This window comes from Lepidochelys kempii, chromosome 2, assembly GCF_965140285.1.
Source record: "Lepidochelys kempii isolate rLepKem1 chromosome 2, rLepKem1.hap1, whole genome shotgun sequence".
Lineage (NCBI taxonomy): Eukaryota > Metazoa > Chordata > Testudines > Cheloniidae > Lepidochelys > Lepidochelys kempii.
In genome coordinates this window covers 225025192-225040962 of record NC_136381.1, presented here as the reverse complement: position 1 = coordinate 225040962, position 15771 = coordinate 225025192, and the positions used below count along the sequence as shown (strand labels likewise).

Genomic DNA, 15771 nt, shown 5'->3' with positions numbered 1-15771 from the left:
ATTCCTTCTCTTGAGTACGTTCGGCACCTAGACGCGTGTTGGGAAAAGAACTATTAGTAGCCATTATCCTCACAACAAGAATGTTTAAAAAGTACCTTAATGCATAACCCAGAAACTCTTGCTTAATCTAGTATAGTTTAAAAACATGATCTATATGAATGCAATAGAATTGGTTCAAACACAACTATGAAGTCATCAATAATTTGTTAATGTGAAAAATACAGAACTGTAAAACACACCTGTGCAAATTAATCACATCATTAGAGTTTATCAGTCAATTATATTTTCAATGTTACATATTGTTTACTACTAGACTTACCTCTATTTTTCTTCAGTGTGAGACAGATTATTTGTCTGGTGTGTGAGATAAAACTAGCCCGAGCTATTAACAGGAAGAAATTTACTTATACAGAGCTAATCATTGTTTTTTCACTGCACCTGATTTCTTTAATCTTTCTTTCTAGTAGCTTAATTGGCAGATTGCTGCAGCATTAGATAATATTAAAAAGAGACTGTCACCCTTTTCTTTGAGAAGTTACACATAAAACCAGCAAGGGCAGTGAGAGTGGAAGCTGAAAATGCATTCACCAGACTAAAAGTGAAAGCAGACAGTTACGTTGTTTGTTACCTATCAGCATTGGGTACAAAGTCTGCATAGCTGGGGTGTGGCTAGACATTATCAAGGTGAGAAGAGCAGAAATACGACTGTGTCAACAAATAGCACCCTTGAATCACTAGTCCAACTCTAACCCATGCTGGTAATGGCCTATCCAGGTACTTGCATGGGCCGTCTCACCATAGTAGCTAAGCCCCTGTCATGAGGGGAAAAGATGACAATGCTTGCTCTGTCTCTCACCTTTCCCTCCAGACAGGATTTGGGGTTGTTTGTTTTCTTAGATGAATGGGCGAGAACGAGGGGAACTCTTGTAGGAAAGGTTGGGTAAAGAGATGGGCTTTGTATTTGGCTCTGAACGCGGTAAGGTTAGCAGTCATTTTTATTTCACCTGGCAGTGAGTTGTATAGGTATGGTCAGACACCTGTGAAAGGTCCATCTCTCTGAGTTACAAGCATAATCCTACAGGTCAACTGTTCCATTGTTCCAGTGAAAGGCAGCTGTGATGGTAAATCATGGTCATGGACGAAGCACCCTCTCAGATAAGCCAGGACTGTGTCTGTGCACAACTTTGGAAATCAAGACATTGACCTGAAACTGTACGCTGTTCAATAGGAAGCTACTACTGAGAGGTGAAAGTGTCTTTTTGGGGTGTGGCCTCTCGTGGGTAGAACAAAAGTCCCATGCCTGCCATATCTGTATGGCTGCTGTACATAAGGCAGCTCTTTGGGCTAGCACCACAAAGGGGACTTGGACTCAGCGATGAAATGCCTAACGTGTAAATATCCTGCCATCTAGCAGAACCCACAGCCCTCAGTTGGGCACCAAATTGGGTGAGTGTGACATACCCAGGGTACACTACAGACTAATGAGTAGCTGTGTCACCCCTGCCCTCTAGCCTGGGGTGTCCTTTACAACTTCTGTAGCCTCAAGTCTGGACTGCTCACAAACCACCTCCAGCATGCAAGTCACTCCCAGCTGTGTCTCTGTGTGTGTGTGTTTGTGCTGCAGCCAGCCAGCCACACCTTGGCTCTTACCAGCCTTGGTTATGCTGCTGGGTGACCCCAACACACCCCCAGTCCTAGATTTCCCCCCAGAAATGTATGTCCTGTACTGCCCAGCACCTCTCCTGGACAGTACAAGCTTATATAAAGTCCATTATTGTATTACTAGAAATGATATGCAAACCGTTTGTTACTCTAAATGGAGTTTCCCAAACACTTCAATTCAAACACACAGGATTAGATAAAACAGTTTATTAACTACAAAGAGAGAGATTTTAAATGAGTACAAGTAATGAGGCATAAAAGTCAGAAATAGTTACAGGCTAAAGAAAGATAAAATGCAATTGGTGCCTAACTTAACCGACTATGTTAAATTCAAAGCAATGTTTTTCTCATCACATGCTCTCAGCTATCTGATCAAACTTCTTAGGTTGGGACCCCTTCGCCAATTCAATGGCAGCTTTCTTTGCTCCCACTATTGAAGTGAATTGATGGAAACAGCGAGAAAGAGGGGTGGTTGCCATAGATGCCACATTGCTCCTGGCACAATGATTTAGGTGGCTTTGTAGATGCCCACTGACAGAAATGTAGGCACTTACGGGGTTAGGCAGAGTGAGGGTTTCGAGGATCTAAATATCGGACTTAGGCAACTAAATTCCTTTGTGGATCTAGCCTTTTGTCTTTTTCTCTCTGTGAGGTGAGGGATGGGGGCGGCTGAACAGTTGCTACAGACTGTAGAGCAAATGACTGTTGCCGTTAAGATCCTTAGCTAGGCCAGACAAAGAAACAATGATGATTATACTGTAGGATTCATTGCCACAGGAAGTCATTGAGGCTAAGAATTAGGGGTGTAAGAGTTTAACAGGTTTCTGTAAATGGTTAAACTCCGCCCAGGGTCCCAGCTGCCACCTGGCCAGGGTCCTTCTGGGCTGCTGACCCCATGGCGGGGATCCCTCCTAGCTGCTAGGGTCCCTCTGGGCTGTCGGCCCCCATGGCCGGGGTCCATCCCGGCTGCTGCCTTTGCTGCGGGATGCCAGGCGACAGTAGAGCTCCAGGTATGGGGCTGGCAGCCGAGATGTCGGCATGGGTGACATCAGAGCTCCGGACGCGGTGGCAGCTGCAGAGATCCCTGGATGTGGGGGCAGCAGCGGAGCCCTGTGTAAAATGCGGGGATGCTGCAGCACCCCCTGCACCCCTAGTTCCCCAGGTAAATGTTTAAATGTGTAACCGATAGAATTTTAATTGGTTACACGGTTACTTTTTTAAATGTTATTTACATCCCTACTAAGAATTTAAGAAGATTCACAAAGGGTTTGGATAGTTATATAGATATCAAGAATATGTAGAGTTGTTTTAACTAACAATAATAATTCTGGAAGGGTGAGTGAACCTCATGCTTCAGGGTTTAACCTAATCTCAAAACTATTAGAGACCAGGTGGAGACCTATGATGGGAAAAATTATCCCACATCTGCTTAAAATAGGGCTCCCATTCCTCTAAAGCACCTGGTGCTGGTCACCATGCCCTTTCCAGTCAGACAAGGGTGATCCTTAACTCCTGAAGCTGCAGAATCGAGGCAAACCCACTGCAGCAAGAGCGAGCCTGAAAATGAGCCCTATGTATTCCCACAGCCACCCAAAGAAACTAGCTCCCTCAAACTGTCAATTGTCATGGCAGCAGCCTTTGGGATGGGGTTGAGTAAGTCACTGCTTGTGAGGGAAACATGCTGTTGCACAAGCTACCCCAGATTCACTTGATGACAGCTGGTCAGTCTTCAAGAGAGCAAAAAAAAGTTCTTTATCTCATCTCTTAGCAGTGCAGGATGTTACAGGATACATTACCTTCCTGATATTTTTAAATGCTAATTTTTCATTTCATTTCATTTCCATTATGCAAAAAATGTGAAGATTATTTAAAAAACCCTGTTGGGCAAATATATGTATGAAAAACTACTGACACACATGAGTGAATAATTTAATTCAGGCTTCAGCTAATTCATGTTAGTCTGTATCAGCAAAATGAAAAGGCACCTTAGAGACTAACAAATTTATTTGGGTATAAGCTTTCATGGGCTAAATGGGCTGATGAAGTGGGTTTTAGCCCACTAAAGCTTATGCCCAAATAAATTTGTTAGTCTCTTAGGTGCCACAAGGACTCCTGGTGGTTTTTGGTAATTTAATTCAACTGTTTGACTAGCGAGCTATAATTTGGAGAGCCTATGCTGTTAAATAGCAGATAGATTCCAACATAACTATCTCTTTAGTTGAAAAGCAAATACATTTCTAGCTAGACAATAAATATGAGTTTAAAATTGCAACCCTTAAGGATTTGAAGGAATCAATTTGACTACAGAAATTTGGTCTGCAACTTTATATTTAGGCTTGGCAGAATTAATTTTAAAAAAATAATTTCAGCGGATAATATCAATGTTTATTTTTATGCAATTTTACTTTTTATCCATTTAAATGTTTACAGTTGTGCAAAGTTTTGCGTTTTAAGCATTTTAAATTGTTTTAAATCAATTTAACTAGTAGGGAGGGTCAGACAATTTAACAACAGTAGATGTTGAGATTCAAAAAGTTAAAGCTTTATAACTGTTAAAAACGTTGTCATCACATATCAAAATTTATAAAATATTCTTAAATCAAATGCTAATAAGTTCTCAAGCAGCATTTTTCTTACTTTGCCTATCTGTACATTTCAATTATTATTGATGGAAACATTTTTTCATTAGTCTCTGTGTGTACCATGGAATTGATGGTTACTGGCATTTACTGCTAAAAATCTAATCCTTCCAAGCCTACTTATATTAGTATTACATAAAAATCCCTACCATTAAAGATGCAAAGTTAAGTACTCCTATATTAAACCATGCAGGGAGCACCATCCATCTTGTGCACTGTATGAGGCAGAGTCCTGTGGAAAAGTAGCATATGATCATGTAAAGCCTGTATCCATTGTGCATATGCACAAGGGGGCTACATTAAGACTGCACAGGGTGCCTTAATTCTGACATTTCTTAACTTTTGACTGCTTGACCTTGTAACCATAATGTTTTGTCTCTTTTAAAATTTAATTTCTTATATTTTTAAAAAGCAGCCACTTCCCCACCCCAACCCCCAAGCCAAAACAGAAATTCTGTTATGTGGACCCATGTTGACCTTCGTGAGAAAGTGAAGAAACATTTGCCAGTGGGATTCACAGCTAATAGATAGTAGTCAGAGGAATGTTACAACTTGAGAGTCCAGGATCCAGTGCACTTATGCCTCTCTACCCCAGCCAGGGGCGCTGGAACAGGTAGGGCCAGGGGCCATGCCCACCCCCTTTAAAAGTGCGAGGGCTATGCTCTCCCACTTTTGCTGGCTGTAAGGTCAAGCGATGGGGGGCGGGGCCTCAGGAGGAAGGGGTGGTGTTAGGGTGGGGCCTCAGGAGGAAGGGGTGGTGCAAGGGCGGGCAACTAAAGACAGGATTTTATAGCGGAAAGTGTTAAGTTTGTCTAAATATTGGTGGCACGACAACCACCACCTATAATGGGATTTTAAATGCTATGGAAAGTCCTTTTTTTCCTATTGAGATTCTCTGTAAAAGAGAAGGCTTTTGATTTTGCAATTTCAATTTCCCTGTTCCCATTCCTAAAATAAATAAAGCTATGAATTAAATCTACAAATATAGGTCTAAACTTTGGTCCAACACACTGAATGCATACGACATACTTCTAAATTTATTTACATTTATATTTTATGAGAAAAACTGATCCAAAGGACTTATGTTTTTGCAACAAAAAGATGCAAATATTATAATATATAAATAAGCATTTTTTACACATCTGAAAGGAAACATGGAAGCCAAAAAACTGAATATTTCCTAAACTAGTATTTACACTGGTGTGCATATTCAGAAAGCTCATGTCTGAATTATTTTAACCATCTTAAAAAGTCCCCATGTAGATTTTATATACACATCTGTCTGTCAACTGACAAACTGAGTAAAATTTGACAACCAGTATCAGCTAGTTCAACATTTTCAGTCTTCTGATTAAAATATATACTCCATAATATAAAATATTGTGTTGAAGATTCATTAAGGCCCTGAGTAAGCAAACCCACTCTAATCAGCAAAGCACTTAAGCACATGCTTAAGACCCACTGACTTTAATGGTACTTAACAGAATGCTTAAAAAGTGGGCTTTAGTGCTTTTAGAATAGAGGCTAAAGTCAGGATAGGGGCCAAGTTACTAATATTCTAGCAGTCCAGCTTGCAAATTAGTAACCACAGGCTACAGCAAAGTGAGACTGTCCTATAGTATTACAGCCAAAGTAACAATTTTAATAAACACAAGCATGCTATATCATGTTTTGTTTAGTCTCTAATTTCAGGTAAGATTTTAATAGACAACAATTTTTTTCATGTCTGAGTATGCTTCTGAAACTTCATCTAATGATGTATTTGCATGATTCACTGAAGTTTCATCTTCTGAATTAGATAACTCATCTTCTTCAGCAGATGTTTTATTTGCAACTGGTTCAGCAGTTTCAGTTTGCAGCATTTGCTCAAGTCTCTGTATACCTGTAAAAAGAAAGACACATCAGTATAAGTTTCTTCTCGAGGGAAGCAGTGGTGTTGAAAGTGTCCTTAACGATACTTTAAACATCTTAGTTTGTTAGAAGAGAATTTTTAAAATTCAAATTACTTTACCACATATGATGCAGATTGCAGGATTATTTTTCCACTAATGATCTTTTTAAATTTCTCAGATTGGATAAATAGATTAATTTCAGGGTTTTTTATTTTCACTTTCAACTTACATTGATTTTCAAGTTGGTTCTCATGCATGATCAAAATAATGCAAATTCTGCAGGAAAAGTTTATGTAATAACTGTTTCCACTGGAACTTTAAAAAAAGTCAAGAAAACATTTGTATTTGACTTCAGTTCATGAAAAGCTTATTTTTTTTTAAATTTACAAGATGATGTAGCCAGCTGCAAAGCTTCAACAGATTTCACATCCATAGATCTATGTCCTGCGTTTCTTTTCTACATGGCCACTGCAATTTAAATCACTAAACTCTTATAATTCACACTTTTAGTTATTTCAGTGCAAGTGTGTGTCAGTACTCATTTCAGAATAAAAACATCCTACTGTAAATAGATTTTTAAAACCAATTTAAGAATTACCAAAATAGGGCATTCTTATCTGAAATAACAACAACAACTACAACCAATGTAGTTATTTCAGTTTCAGTGTAGAGAAGATCTTATTCAAATTGTACAGTTTTGTCTGAGAAAAGAAATTGCAGGATTTAGCCCTTACTCATGAAAATTTAGAAGGACAGGTTAGGCCCTGATCCTGCAAAAATACATTTAATTTTATGTAAGAATAGTCACATTAAGGATTTCAGAATGCTACTCACATGCATAAAGCAAAGCATGTGCTTAAGCATTTGCAGGATCAGGACCTTAATTTACATAAACCAACAAATTAGATGTTTACTAATGCCAAAGCGTTCCAACAATTCTCATTACATATCTTCATATCAAACCAGCTTTCCTCCATAACAGAGAGAAATCATTTTTTTTAATTACTATGAAAAGTAGTTTTCTTATTTATATTGTGGCGCTGACAGCCAGCCAGCCAACTCAGATTACAACCCCAAGGAAGCACTACGTGTATCAATTCACTGGTTAGGATAAAACAAAGGGGGATGTTACCCCATTACATGTACATGGCATATGCCTGGTAAATTACCTTTGCTCTAAATGCATGAAAGTTAGTGAAATGCAAATGTTATTGTCTTCACCTGTTTCCTGTGGTTACTATGTATTATTATGTATGCTCTGCAATTGAATAGCCCATTACACAGGACTGAAAGCCTAAGAACTGTAAAGGAAGAAACATGTTAACTTCAAAGCATAAGACTTTACATTCAACAATGTGAACTCCACAAACTTTGTCCGCAATTAGTCAACAAAGCAAGAGCTGTGCGGTGCTGAAAACACTTGTCAGACTGGAACCCTGGGAGCAAATCTGCATCTCTGATCTATTTGGATGCTGACAGAGGGCGTTCCGGATGCATGACAGGTCCCCACAGCTATTTTGGGCAACCCTGAGGGATTTATGGGAAACTAGCATATATCACATCATGGCTATCATTTGAATTTACAAACTTTGACTCACCTGTTATGTATTTTATTTGCTTTAAATCTCTCAACAACTCAATTCTTTTCTTAGCTAATAAATCTTAGTTAGTTTACTAAAGGATTGGCTATCAGCATTGTTTTTGGTGTGAGATCCAGAGTATCCACTGACCTGGGGTAAGTGACCAACCTTTTGGGGTGGGAAGATCCTTATGTGAAGTGATTTTCGAATACAACGTTATTAAAACCAAAGTCCAGTTTGGCTGAGTGCCAATATACGCTGGAGAACCTAAGGGGACTGTCGGTGGCTCCACAGTAAAGCTAATATAGTACTCCAGGAATGCATGCTTGTTACTGGTTGGAAAGATCTAATTATAGAATATACCACCAGTATGTGCTGTGACGCTGTATGGAATATGGTATTGTTATGATCTTGTTGATACCAACGTTATAAAATTTTAAGGAATCTGGCCAGATATGTCGTGTGAGGTATCTGCAAAAATGTTATAAATTGCCAAGTATGATAATCTTGTTTATATGTTTGTATCATCTTTGTATTATGAGTTATAGATATGTAAGGTATATCTGTATTTCCAAACTTGTGACACCCCCAGACAGACTGGCATCAGGGTACTGCCTAGCCTGTTTGATGGTCCATCAAGGGTCATCAGTGGTACAATTAACCCACTGAAAGGAACCAGGGGATACACCTTATGAGTCAGCAAGGCATGTGGTATGCTTATGGACAGAACTCTAAGACTTTACCATGCCATGTGCTGTAAAGCTTGTGTTTGTGGATACAGAAAGTACAAGCCACAGGGCAAAAGAATATAAAAGTCAATTGCAACATCTCCATTTGTCTTCATTACTGCTTCTTACCTCTGAAGTAACCTTTATTCACCCACGAAAGCTTATGCTCCAATACGTCTGTTAGTCTATAAGGTGCCACAAGACTCTTTGCTGCTTTTACAGATCCAGACTAACACGGCTACCCCTCTCATACTTTCTATAAATGAAGCTTTGAACAAAGGACTGAATGACCCATCCAAGCTGTGGATGTGTTCCAGAGGGACTTTCAAGCCAGCAAACTCACCAGTGTGGCTAAGAACCTGATATATGGACTTTGAAGTCTCTGTAAGTATCTGACTGCTTTACCATTTAACAACACTCTTCTTGTTCTCTCTTTTTTCTTTATATTAAACCTTTAGTTTTAGATGCCAAAGGATTGGCTGAAAGTGTGGTATTTTGGGTAAGATCCAACCTAATATTGACCTAATATGGCTGGCCCTTTGGGGTTCAGAAGAACATTTTGTATAGTGAGAAGAGTTTTTAAGTAACTCCTCACCTTACTACACCTAGGCACTGATTGAGAGCCAGAGAACTGGAATGCAATAAAGGGTGCTGTGTGATTTCTTTTTTTAGCTTCTTGATAACCAGTGTAGGGAATCAGGAGCACAGTTTGTGACTGGCTGGTGAGTCTACTTCAATGTAAACCACCAGTTTTGGGAGTATCTGCTCTCCATTTTGCAGCCTGCCTGAGCTTCGCATTTTCAGTGAGGGCTACCCCAGGCAGCCTGGGTCACAGGGGCTGTCTACTCTGTTTTCTGACAGTCTGACATAAGACTGGCACTCTCAGTTGTGAGCCACATATCAGATACCACGACATATATGCTCCACCCAAACAAGAGAATCATGCTAGTACACAATTATCAGAAATGAGACTGGCCACTTTAGTTTAATCTATCAAGCGGAGTTAAAGGCAGAAACTAAACAAGAGGTCAGACTACATGATCTGGTGGTCCGCTTTAGCCTTAAACTCTAAGAATATGAGCATGAAAAGTAATTTACCATTATAAAATTATTTCAGTTTAAACAATCATCTAAAGTGTAATTATTAACACAGTTTGGGAAAAACTTTAGGTTGTGTGTGTGTGTTTGTGCATATGTGTGTAATTTTTCCTTTATGATAGCAATAATTCATGGAAAAGTGCTTACCTAAATAAACTATCAGAAGTTAATGTGTTTATTCAATCAGAGTTATTGGATTTTTGAAAACTATTGATTTGTATTCTGGTTGTTAAATTATTCCATCCTACATGTTACAGTCCTCTCAAAATTGGCTTTATGTTGCAACAACTAAATAAATTACCCTAGTCTCTTAGAGAAAAATGCTCAATGCCTTCAGTAACTATATTCTACCAATTATAAACTAAAAATATAGACTTATCCTAACAACTGTGAACAAAAAGAATGTAGATAATGCTAAAATTGGATCTACAAATTCAGACTAATTGACCAGCACTATCTTACACAAGGTCTGAATATGGCCCAAAACCTCTTGCCTTCACAAGTCAGTAGGAAATACAAGTTTTGAACTGAACATTTGAGATGTATTACCTTTCTATAGAACCACAAAAGTGTAGGTCTCGAAGGGACCTCAATAGTTCACCTAGTCCAGTCTCCTGCACTCAAGGCAGGACTAAGTAATAACTAGACCACTCCTGATGGGTGTTTGTGTAATCTGTTCTTAAAAACCTCCAATGATGGAGACTTCACAACCTCCCTAGGCAATTTGTTCCAGTGCTTAACTACCTAGACAGGAAGTTTTTCCTAATGTCCATTGTAAATCTCCCTTGCTACAATTTAAGCCCGTTGCTTCTTGTTCTAACTTCAGAGGTTAACGAGAATAATTTTTCACACACACCCTTTCAGCAACTACCTTTTATGTACTTGAAAACTGTTATGTCCCCACCGCAGTCTTCTCTTCTCCAGACTAAACAAACCCAATTTTCCTCATAGATCATATTTTCTAGACTTTTAATCATTTTTGTTGCTCTCCTCTGGACTTTCTCCAGTTTGTTCACATCTTTTTTGAAATGTGGCATCCAGAACTGGACACAGTACTCCAGCTGAGGCCTAATCAGTGCAAAGTAGAGTGGAAGAATTACTTCTGTCTTGCTTACAAACTCCTGCTGATAACATCCCAGAATGCTGTTTGCTTTTATTAGAACATGCATATTATTTTATGATAAAAGTAACACCCAGCTTACCCAAGTAAATCTTATCTACAGAGTCTGAGAAGACCATTCTAAACCATCCAGGCTCATAACAGCAAAAGGCTTTTCCCGGACTAATGAGGAGTTTTTCATCAAGGAACTTCCACCATAACTCCATTTCAGCTTCAAATGTCTGTGATTTTAGGAACTAAGAGAGGAAAAACAAAACTGCATTAAGAAAACTGGAATACAACCTCAAATTAATGAACTACTGCAACAAAGTATACTCCACAGGAAGGCTAAAGCAGAAAAGGACCTGATGTTCAGAATTACTGAACACCTGCAGCTCCCACCAATTTATCTTAGAGTTTTGGGTGCTCAGCAATTCTGAAAATCAAGTCAAAAGCTTGCTTCTTAGTAATTCCTTTGCCCACTAAACTGCATAAACTTGTGAGGTCCATTCTACGTGTTCATACTGTGTAGGCCAGACTGCTATCTGGGGCAAAAGGACCCATGCAACATCTCCCCACAGCCACGTGGCCTTTGAAAAAGAAACAGCAGGAATGAGCCAGCCAGGGTACGTCTTCAGTGCAGAAGTAACTTAGGTGCTTGGTACCAGGGTCTGAGAACCCAAATTAGTCTAGCCCAGGTGTGAGCAGCAACACTGCAAAGCCATACCCGAGGTTCTGAGTCCTCACCCACTCACTGCACTAAGACTTCTGTCATATCCTATGGTTCTTTGTGCTGCAGTAAACTAAGTTGTTCTGTGATTCTTTGCCAGTGAATTGTGGAGGAATGTGTCTGTCATTCTGGAAACACAGGGATTTGTGGAAAGGCATTGGAAGACTATCAGCACTTGAGTGATTTAGCCTGCATCCTCATTGTAAAGTGGGCAGTTACAAGCCTGAGGGCTTGGCTACACTTGCGAGTTACAGTGCATTAAAGCAGCCCCGGGCACCTTAGCTCACTACCCGTCCACACTGGCAAGGCGCGTAGAGTGCTCTGACAAAGGCTTGACAAAGCCCTGGCTGGGATGATTTAATTGGGGATTGGTCCTGCTTTGAGCAGGGGGTTGGACTAGATGACCTCCTGAGGTCCCTTCCAACCCTGATATTCTATGATTCTATGACTCCACGGCTAGAGCGCTCCTGATACTCCACCTCGGCGAGAAGATTAATGCTTCTTGCACCTTGGCTGAAATGTCAGTGTGAACGAGGTGTTGCTTTACTGTGCTCTGATCAGCCTCCGGAAAAGTCCCATAATCCCCTTAAGTCAATTGGCCACTCTTCTCATTGTTTTGAAATGGCTGCAGGAATGCGGATATGCCCTTGGAAAGCTCCGTTTCTGACAGCCGGCATGCTTATCTGCTCTGAGACAAAGCAACCATTACTGTGGAATACTGTGTGTGAGAGAGAGAGGCGGGGGGAAGGAAGAGTTTGCTGCTGTCTGAACTGACAAGACAGCGTGCTGAAATGCTTTCAGCCCCCCAAAAAACCCACTCTCTCTCCCCTCACATACACACAACACACTTCCTGTCACATTCCACCCCACCTCCCCTCATTTGAAAAGCACGCTGCAGCCATGTGCATGCTGGGATAGCTACCACAATGCACTGCTCTCTGTGGCTGTTGCAAAAGCTGCTAATGTGGCCATTGCAGTGCACTTGTAGCTGTCAGTGTGGACAGATTGCAGCGCTTTCCCTGCTGCACTCTACGACGGCTGGTTTAACTCAAAGCGCTCTACATCTGCAAGAGTAGCCATGCCCTGAGTGAAAGCAGCATGTGGGCTCCAGCCAAATGCCAGCTGGGCCAGCTAGCCTGAGTTGAAAACACCAAATCTGTGTGAGAGGATTTTAATGTGGATAGACGTGGGGGTGAGGGGCAATACCAAAATCAGAGCCTGAGCTAACTCTGTAGTGAAAACTTATCCCCTGGAGACTGAAGCATGCACAGCAGTTGCAGAAAGCAGTTCAAGCAGAGACTGAACAAGGATACTAAAGATATCAGACTGCTTTCTGCAGTTTTCACTATGAACTTTCTCTCTCCCCTGTGCTGTTTGCTCCAACCCCTTCTACTCCCTTCTCAGAATCAACCCCTCCTAAAGTCCTCTGGATCTTTGTCTTTCCATCTAGCTAATCCCATCCTAACATAACCTGACTGATTGGATTTAAACCACAAAAATCACAGAACACAATATTTAAAAAAAGAACTAGATAAGTTCATGGAGGATAGATCCATCAATGGCTAGTAGCCAGGATGGGCAGGGATTGTGTCCCTAGCCTCTGTTTGCCAGAAGCTGGAAATGGGCGAGAGGGGGTGGATCACTTGTTGATTACCTGTTCTGTTCATTCCCTCTGGGGCACCTGACGTAGGCCACTGTCAGAAGACAGGATACTGGGCTAGATGGACCTTTGGTCTGACCCAGAATGGCTGTTCTTATGTTTGCCGCCATAATATTGTTTACTTTGCTTGTATGTGATATCCCTTTCCCTACTCTTCATCTTGTCTATGTAGATTGTCTGCTTTTCAGGTGAGGGACAGTTTCTTTATGTTTTTTACAGTGCCTAGCACAAGTGGGCCCATTCTTGGCTGGCCCCAGGCACTACCATAATAAACATGATAAATAGTCACATCTCAAAATATTGTGGCTTGTTAGTTATAAATGTTATTGTGATTCTTCCAGTTAAATGTTTTATGTGGATATACTGTTTACTAACAGTGCTAGAGATGCATATCCATCTGCAGAACAGGTACAGCACAGTTCGTGGTAGAGCAAGGTTCTCCACCAATCTGCTCTAGCCATATTTTAGAGTGATTTATGCTGCATACATTTATATAGAGAGGTTTGTCTGTAAATCTTACAGAGGTGAGCAAATATCTTCCTCCTTCTCCTCATTCTACTGATGGGTAAACTGAAGCACAGAGAGGTTATGTGACTTGTCCAAGAATACAGCAGGTCACTTGCACAGCTGGGACCAGACCCCATGGCTCAACTGTTAGTCCAGCACCAGAACATGAAGCATTCTAAAGTTAGATGTTCTATATTTAATGGAACATTTTAGGAAACTTCCTTTATTTCATAGTTTTACAGTATGTGTTCAATTGAATTGCCATCCACTAGGCTTTTTCGCATTTGCCAAATTGCAATATCATTTCTAATGTACAATGAAAATTAGACAATATAAGAGAACAGGAATATCTGTTTAAAAATTCTACCACAAGCCTTGAGGCTTTCACATAAAAATAAACTGTTGGCAGCATTAATTTCTTAAACCCTCTTTCCCATCTCCTCCCAAGCCTTCAACATACTTTTCTGAAGTCTGCCCATATGTATAATCCTCCTGAACTTTTGAAGACAGGTATTCCAATCTCTGCAAGACCATCCACAAGAATACTCTGTGCTTCTTTAAGTCTTTTTTTGTTGGTAGGAAAATACACATTATCCAGCCAATCTATCAAAACAAGGAAGAACTGTCATATTTCTGTTATATTTTATTTCCAACTATCATGGAACAAACAACAATGAAAATGGGAATATTTTTGTTTTGCTAACCTCTATCACTAAGAAACTGGCTCAGAACATACTGAACAGGCCCAGGACACCCATGAAAAACAGCCAGTTGATTCACGGCTTTCCGAATTTCATGACTTCTGGTGTACAACACTCCAACTCTGATACCACACATACCAAAATCCTTAGAAGGCAAAAAGAAAAGTTACCTACAGATTATTCCCAAATCCAAGTGTACATTTGAAGGCGGCAATTTCACTCTGCATCTATACTTAAAGACTGTAGTTGGACCACACTGACAGTTTTGCTCCTTTTATCTCAGGGGATAATACGTGTGTTAAAAGGAAGGGGGAACATTTCTCATTCTGATGCACACAGGAGATGCTTACTATAGAGATAAGTGTCCTAGAATTACATTATATAGGACAACTAGATAAGTACCGAGGAGAAATTAGTTTGAAATGCCAGTCCTGGAAATAGGTGTGGGTGATCTTGCTAACAGCAGTTCCTGCCTTAATGAATACTTCCAAAATTGTGTAGCTAACAGGATATACTATATTTATGTAAACTTGTTGCATACCTAATTGGGAAGCCACATGGTTCAGTGGACAGGCCACAAAGACCTAGGTTCTATTCCTAGCTCCGTCACTAATGTGATATGACCTTGAGCAACTCACTTAACCTCCCTGTATCTCAGATTCTCCACCTGAAAGATGGGGATAATTATATTTACCGACCTTTGTTAAGTACTGATGGAAAAAGTGCTATGTAATTATTTTTTCAGTTTATGATTCTAGCCCTAGAGTTCCTTCTTAGGCAAAGCTCCTACTGAAATCAATAGAAGTTTTACCTGTGTAGAGAATGCAGGATCAAGCTCAAGGAATTTCAGTTGACAATTTCATGGCACTAGTCACATTAAAATACACACAAGCCCAGTGCAAATATACATAAGCAAGACTGCAAATGACACTGTTGTGAGCTAATACATTTAGGGAAATGGCTGTCTTACTGAACAAGACAAAAAACAAAAACAAAAAATCCAATAACCAACCAGACACACACACCTCCTGCAACAAAACTCCAAATAAATTCTCGTCTGCCATTGAGAGCGTGAAGCGACTCAGAAGCTGATAGCTCATTCTACTATCAGACCACCCTGTGGTAATGTTTCCCACAGAACTGTGCATCTCTGCTGCTCAATCAATGAAAAAACTGAGTAACTGCTGGGCTACGGAGTTCATTATATGAATTGATTGTGCCCTTTATTCTTGAAATTTTTGTTTTACAGTCACTTACATTTGCATCAGATAATGCCATAGTGACGAAACACATAGTTTATGGGATTTTTGCAATATTAAATAAATTTTGCATGCCTTAAATATCTGCAATTATAGTCAAATCCAGAGGCTCAGATCCCAATTATTTTAGAAGAACACTGGTTTGAGGTTCTAGAAAAAATACTGAATGATGTTATATTGTATCTGACAAATAATGTGTGTTCAGGTAACTAAAGA

The 15771-nt window shown here is 40.0% G+C and overlaps 1 protein-coding gene across 2 annotated transcripts in view; it reads right to left on the bottom strand.

Annotated features, from left to right (window-relative positions):
* Positions 1–1889: 1889 nt before the first annotated feature.
* The window catches only part of LOC140907627 (1-aminocyclopropane-1-carboxylate synthase-like protein 1), a 35483-nt gene continuing 21601 nt past the window's right edge, over positions 1890–15771 (bottom strand). Inside the window, exons 11-14 of one of the 2 annotated variants that reach the window (XM_073333967.2) lie at positions 14300–14441; positions 14056–14198; positions 10802–10955; positions 1890–6183 (exon numbers count right to left, since the gene is read on the bottom strand). In XM_073333967.2, coding sequence (XP_073190068.1) covers positions 6002–6183; positions 10802–10955; positions 14056–14198; positions 14300–14441 — 621 coding nt within the window. In that variant the 3' untranslated portion in view covers positions 1890–6001. The remainder of the gene's footprint in view (positions 6184–10801; positions 10956–14055; positions 14199–14299; positions 14442–15771) is intronic. The other variant, XM_073333968.2, reaches the window with a different exon arrangement.